Raw genomic sequence first — 6,853 nt, 5'->3', positions numbered from 1 at the left:
AAATTAAAGGACCAATAGGAGAAAGAATTTGGAATGAATGACAAAAACACCCTCGGAAATTAGATGTATCAATATGAGCAAGAATACAACATGTATATGATATATTACGATCAGAATGTAGTCAAATAAAAGCAAAAAGACAAATTAGAAAACAATTTTACATGAGTTGTAAAAACATAGATTTACCTAAATAGTATGGATGTTATAGAAAATTTAGGCAGAATAAGCCATACAGAAAAAGTTATAAAAAATATAGACCTTATAAACAACAATATAAAACATTTTAGAATTCAACATTCAAAAACTTTTAGAAGAAGAAAATATATCCCTAAACAATTTAGGAAAATAAAAAATAAACCATGGATTAGAAAATGTAAAGTACATGTAAATGTTATCTTTGTGGTGAAGTAAGACATATTAGACCTAAGTGTCCCAAATTTGGAAAATAACCTAGAGAAAAAATACAGTTAATTGAGCAATTTCAATTAGAAGATGATGAGGACTTAGAATCAATCTATAGTCTAGATGATAACCTAACTGATAATGAAAGTATTTATAGTGTTAATGCCTTAGACTTAGAATCAGAATTAGATTACTCTAGTAATTCCGATAGTGAATCAGATGAATATATGTGTATGTTTGAAGAACAAAAAGAGCATGAAGAATTTAAATATGTTAATTTAGGATGACCTCAAAAATATAATCAATGTAAGAAAATAGTGGTAGAAAAATATTACACAAAGACAATAGTTTATTATAAACCTTGTTTCAATAATAGATCAATAGAAATAAATACAGTTGAAATAGATAACAATAATCAAAAGAATAATTGCCCTAGTATAGAAAAACAAAAGACTAGTTCATTAATAACAATTAATTTTGAGTTAGAATTGTCAAAAGAAAATAAATTTAAAACAACAGCCATGATAGATACAGGAAGCACAAAAAGTGTAATCAAAAAAGAGTTAGTGCTAGAACAATTTAGGCAAAAACTAGCTAGACCAGAAAGTAGCCAATTGAAAGGGTCATATTTATTTCCTTTTGCATGAACCGTTGCTTGATGGGCTTAGAGTGTTAGTCAAGTTGGCCCCCGGTGATGAGTAGAGACGACTTGACCTAGCCCTATATGTTATCTAACCCTAATCTCATCATAAAGAGATAGCTAAAATAGTTTCTGAGAGAGAGCATAAGTCTTAAGTCATTCGTGACTTTGCTCGTGATGCTACTGCTGCAATTTGATGAATCCAGAGATCGTCCTCAAGGAAGATGACGCCAGGTATGTCTTTTATATATTTCAGGATGTGTGAAAGATTATGAACATATACAGAAAATCTAACACTTCTATGAAGATGCTATAGTTAGTCTAAATTTGGTATGTATAATGTATGAAATGAATAATTTTATCAATGCCATTTACAATAATGCCAATCAAGCTAAGGAAATCTGTACCTCAATGTGCCTCAAATTAAGAAATAATAGTCCCAACCAAAAACAAAAAATAAAAATTTGACCAAAAAAACAAAAAACAGAAATTAAAAAAAAGACCAAATCTGCTCCACAGTGAGCAGCTACAAACAAACTGCCAGACTGCTGTAAAACTGCTTGTATGATCTTGCTGAACTTATGAAAAACTACAGAATCGCTTGCAAAGTATTGTCAAACAAAGAATGGTAAGAGACCTATTGCACAATATGTGCAATGAGCTAATCTCATCCCTGAGAAACAATCCTGTCATGTAGACCAAACGCCTATCGGTGCTATAAGAATGGGAAAATGTAAATGACTGATATGTGAACAAGGAAAGCCACCATGCTTATCGGTACAAGCTTGAAAGGCTCGCTGCACGCTGAACTGCTAACGTTTATGGACCCTGCATTAACAGATGCAGTTCCTTTGCTAGTATTTGTAGAGACACTGACTGATGTTGAACCTGAGAGAAACATTCATACACATACAATCAGAATGCAGGATAGAAACTCCATTGCTTTTCTCCTGTTTTTTTTTTTTTTTTTTTTTTTTCTACTTTTTTTATAGTTTTCGAATATAATTTTCGTGGTCGGAGAATTGAGTGATGAACTTGGAATAAGAAATAACTAATATCCCTACTTACAGTCATATTGAGTCCAACCAATCCTTTGATTGGCCAAATCATAGACAATGATTTTGTCTTTCAGGATGAGGTCTGCGAAAGAGGATGACAATTGTGTCAATGTTCTTTTAGTGAAAAGAGAACTCAATAACAAAACACAAAACTAAATAAACAGATAAGAAAATGTACTACATTTGGAAAGGTTGAAACTTCTGAACTACTAGAGTAAGCCATTAAAAAGAATTTGATATGAGAAATGATGACTGATAAATTTGAACAAACTTAACTAATATATTTGAATTTATTTATCATACCTCCCAATACAGTTATATCTTGACCGTCACTTTTCTGGATGCCAATGCACCAAACTTCATCACCACTCTGGAACAAAGAGAAGAAAAAAATTCCCTATTTCAGTTCAAGATGCAGGATTTAAATTTAAAAAAACAGTTACACAGTTATAGGATAAAACTTGATTTCATAGAGAAGGGTAAAGCTTGTTCGAATGATGTGCAGTTTGCGAAACTTTGAAACAGAAACCGCAGCCAAGGACAGAAGCAGAGAAAGAAAGAGCCAAGGAAGAGATATCTAAGAACATACTGTAATTGGAAAATGTACCATATTTCTGTAGATGGAACATTCTTAGAGATTCCTATAGCCTAATGCAAGCTAGTCCTGCTTAAAATGATTTAGACGTCAAAGTCTGTCTATTTTGGAGGAAACCAAAAAAAAGTTGACAGAATCCGGAACATATTGTTTCTTCCACACTAACATGGTGTAGCTGAAATGTTTAGCTAGCTTCATGCTTTAATCTTATCATACATTCTTTCTAATCGGCTTGGAGGCATTTGTTTTACGCATTAGGATTACAAATATTTGGGAAATTGCATTAGGTTATGTGATTGGAGAGGTACACTACCTTGAATTGTGATTGCCAGTTCAATTACTTAAAAAAATAGAAGACAGTCTACGGAAAGCCAAAACTAGCTTAAAGAGTAGACAGAAGCAAATTGTACAACAAAAGAAGTTGTTTATCACAATTTTGGACTAAATGAAAACATCTGCACAAGCTTTCAACACTTGAAAATCAAGGGAAGAAATAAATAAGAAGTACAGAAAAATAAACTCACTACAGAATTCTGCTGCAAAAGGTAGTCCTCCGGTCTCAGAATCATGGATGCATTACCAGCAAAGTTCAAGCTAACTTGAGGAAATATATCAGTGATGCTGAATGGAGAAAAACACACTTTAAGAATTACAATTGAAATGAAATATTAGCAGCCCTCAAACGTTGAATCCACTTAGATAAAATATTCAAAATGTGAACCTGGATGTGACTATGTAGCATTGTTCTCCCTGGGAGGTAACAGGGGTCACAGATTGTGAGACAGCGCTTGTTATCTGCAAAGAAACAAAATAACATGTTATTCACCTTTTGTTTCACTTCCTTAGCCATCTATTAAAATCAAACAACAATCCAGCTTTAATTTTCCCCAAAGACTTAATTCAGGTTGAAACTTTAAAAACTAAAAGTAGAGATCAAGAATCACCAGAAGTTAAATAGATCAGTTAAACAGTAAAGTTTTTTTAAACAGAAAATTACAGCATTGACAAAAGGATCATATGCATCTTCTGCAAGGTATGCCAAAGTTGTCCCAGAATCAACTATTGTTCCTTGGTTGCTTGATGTTGAAAAAACTGATGGATCAATGGCTAGCGTTTGGCCGTTAACACTAATGCTCTCCAGATTTAAGTTATAATGAGGCCTGAAATTCCGAGCATCCCAGTAGATATAGTTAAAGTTACAGCAGCCAAGCTTTATATGATTAAAAAAATTTATGCCTTACAAAATGAATAGGGAAAAGGAAGCATAACATCCAACATTTCAAAATAGAATTGAGAGAGGGCCAAGCTTTTGCTGCAATTAAGAGCTACTTCACATGTTAAGATCTTCAAGTAGTTCCTCAGGGCTCTATTTATCTCTCTATGGAATTTTTTCCAAAATATAATTATTTTTCACCCTCCACTGAAATGTATTCAATTAAACGGTACTGTTCTGGCAACATGAGTAGTTAAGTCATAAATTTCAAACTAGAAAATAGCCATGGGTTACAGCCTAAAAAAGAGCTGTCTGCAATGATGCATGTGAATATAACTGTTAGTCATGCTGTAGAGCTCACTATAGTTCCATTTAGTTTCACAAAATATAAAATGATATACTTGTACTGCTTTACACATACTGATTTTGGACAAGCGGGCTATAAACGATGTTAGGATCCACGATCTCACCAAGAACCAGTATCCCCCCACCAGTGTCATCTCCTTTGAAGCAGTGCGAAAATACATTTGGTGCTACTCCCTGTGAAGACAGCTGTGAGATGACAGAAAATTCCTGCTGTCCAAATCCAAAAATCCCATCAACTGCTCTATCTGTTTTCTGCAAGACCCCGGTTGCTGAGGTGCTACACCTGTTTCAAAATTCACCATTCGTGGCTTTGTTCAAATAAAAAAACAATCACGCACGGAAATAAGACCGTTGTTCTTAACTATAGGGAAGAATACATCATATATTACCCAAAGACAATGTTAGCTGAAGAGTTTGAGGTGACAGACTGACCACCGCCAGCTGTGTCAAAATGCAACAAGTCTGATACATAATAGCCCGATGTTCCACTGCCATCACCGTACTTGAACCCATAAGTACACTGCTTATCCTTTGCATCACAGCTAGAATCTTGTGTCTGAAGTCCAAGGGAGCATATTTTATCAGAACAAGACACCAATGAGGCAGTTGATGAGCTTTTAGGGTCAAAAGATTTCAGCTGAATCTGCATGAAAACCAGAGGGATCATATCACTCATTCAGAAACTTCAGCAGTATGTTTTCCCTCCTGATGATATTTTAAAACTTGACAAGATTTAAATTAGGATAAATGAAGAGGTGAGTTTACTTTAAGTCCAGTTGATTTGGGGCAACCATTGCAGGAATTGCAGCCAACCCACAAAACATCACTTCCAGTATCAATCTGCACATAAAACTCTGTTGCAGGTGTACCCAACTTCACACTTGTGAAATAAAGCCTAAATCCAAAAAAAAAAAAAAAAAAAAAAAATGATCTCTGAGTAGTGATATGATTATGTCCCTTTAAGATTACTCTAAAACCAAATCATCTACCAGTTTGATAACTTAAACAAAAATATGAGTAAAAGAGAAGAAAACCCAAAAAGGTATTAAAAAAAAAAAGACCTATTCAATGATTGGTTTTGAGTCAATGATGATATAATATGTTTGTTTAATTACTACAACTCTTCAACTAAAATTGTTAAGACGTGGACATCAAATGAATTATATTGTTTAATCATGACTTATTCAAAACCAAGACGTGGACTAACACACGCAAAACACGTTATGTGACATTTGCAAGGAAAAAAGTTTAATCATACAAAGAAAAAAAAATTTGGTTGATTAATTTCTGAATTGGCAGAAAACTGTACCCAACTATGTATGGATCGAAGGTCCCTCCAACGGGGAAATTGATGACACCGCCACCGCCGCTAGAGGACTGCTGCAACATCCTTCCATGCCGGACTCGGTCTCTAGCTCTGAGTTGACTCAGTTCCACTCTGTGGTTTGTTGGAAAAGCTCTCTCCAGAGTCAGAGTGGCGGGGAAACTGCACAGAACCACCGCAGAAGGCAGCAGTACCGCGGCAGTGATCAAAAGCTTTCCCAGAAAAGTTGCCGCCATTTCTCTCTCTCTCTCTCTCTCTCTCTCTCTCTCTCTCTCTCTCTCTCTCTCTCTCTCTCTCCCTCTCCCTCGTTTATATAGAGAGAGGGGATGTACAAGTCTCTCCCAGATAACAACCGATAACAGAAATTCAAAATAGGAATGACGTTAGCTTTTATTATTTCATATCTTGAATAAATATTTTAATATTTTAATTAATTTGGTAATGAGCTTACTTCGTTTTTCTTTTTGGATGGCTTTTCAGATACGATGCTTTTGCTCGGTGTTCACGTAACCATGTTTGACCACAACACTCCACACACATTCTAACTTCTGTTCAGGTGCCATGTAGGGACAATATTTTGAAGTTCCTTCTCAAGTAGTGTAAATACCACACTAATCCAGAAACTCTCACAAGAAAATAGTAGAAGAGAAAAAGGACTCAAAATAATCGGATTCAGCAGGTTTAGAGCATCTACAATCATGCTCTCTATTTTTTTAGTTAAAATTTATCTAAAAACATACAAAAACTATTTTAGGAGCTCTCTATAAAATTTTAACTTCAATCATACTCTCTAGTTTAGGGACTCATAAATACTATAACTCTTTTTTAATTGGTCAATATATATATATATATAATTAGCATTAATTAAAGGTTATAAAATAAAATATCATTAAATTATAGGGAGCTACTAGGAGTCATTTCTCTAGGAGCTTATAGTGGTCTTTCTAATTAGGAGGTGTGGATAGGGAGCAGAGTTGGAGTTGTATTTTTTCAAATCCTCCTTAAAATTTGTCTAATAAGATGGTTTAGGGAGCCCACTATAGATGCTCTTATAAAGGTATTAGGGGTCGTTTGATACGGCAGACTGTCATGGACTGGATTAAGTCCTGGGACTGTCTTGGATTAGCTCGGATTAGCTTAAACTGGATTAAGTACTGACCTACGTTTGGTGTTGTATCAGACTAAGAAGCTGGATTGTAAAATTAGTGAAGACCTATGTTTGGTGCTGTGTCGGACTAGAAAATAATTCTTGTAA

General features: G+C 34.5%; 1 protein-coding gene across 1 annotated transcript; it reads right to left on the bottom strand.

Annotated features, from left to right (window-relative positions):
* On the bottom strand, positions 1,359-5,872 carry LOC18784741 (aspartic proteinase-like protein 2). Its single transcript, XM_007221117.2, has 10 exons — positions 5,584-5,872; positions 5,040-5,169; positions 4,664-4,917; positions 4,330-4,557; positions 3,693-3,855; positions 3,417-3,490; positions 3,220-3,316; positions 2,404-2,470; positions 2,111-2,182; positions 1,359-1,930 (listed from the first exon to the last, which is right to left on the bottom strand). Exons 1-10 carry the CDS (start codon positions 5,832-5,834, stop codon positions 1,758-1,760), a joined length of 1,509 nt encoding a protein of 502 aa, XP_007221179.1. The 5' UTR covers positions 5,835-5,872; the 3' UTR covers positions 1,359-1,757.

Source organism: Prunus persica, chromosome G2, assembly GCF_000346465.2.
Source record: "Prunus persica cultivar Lovell chromosome G2, Prunus_persica_NCBIv2, whole genome shotgun sequence".
Classification (NCBI taxonomy): Eukaryota; Viridiplantae; Streptophyta; class Magnoliopsida; order Rosales; family Rosaceae; genus Prunus; species Prunus persica.
Note: the sequence above shows the minus strand (reverse complement) of the source record. Positions and strands in the feature narration are given on the sequence as shown.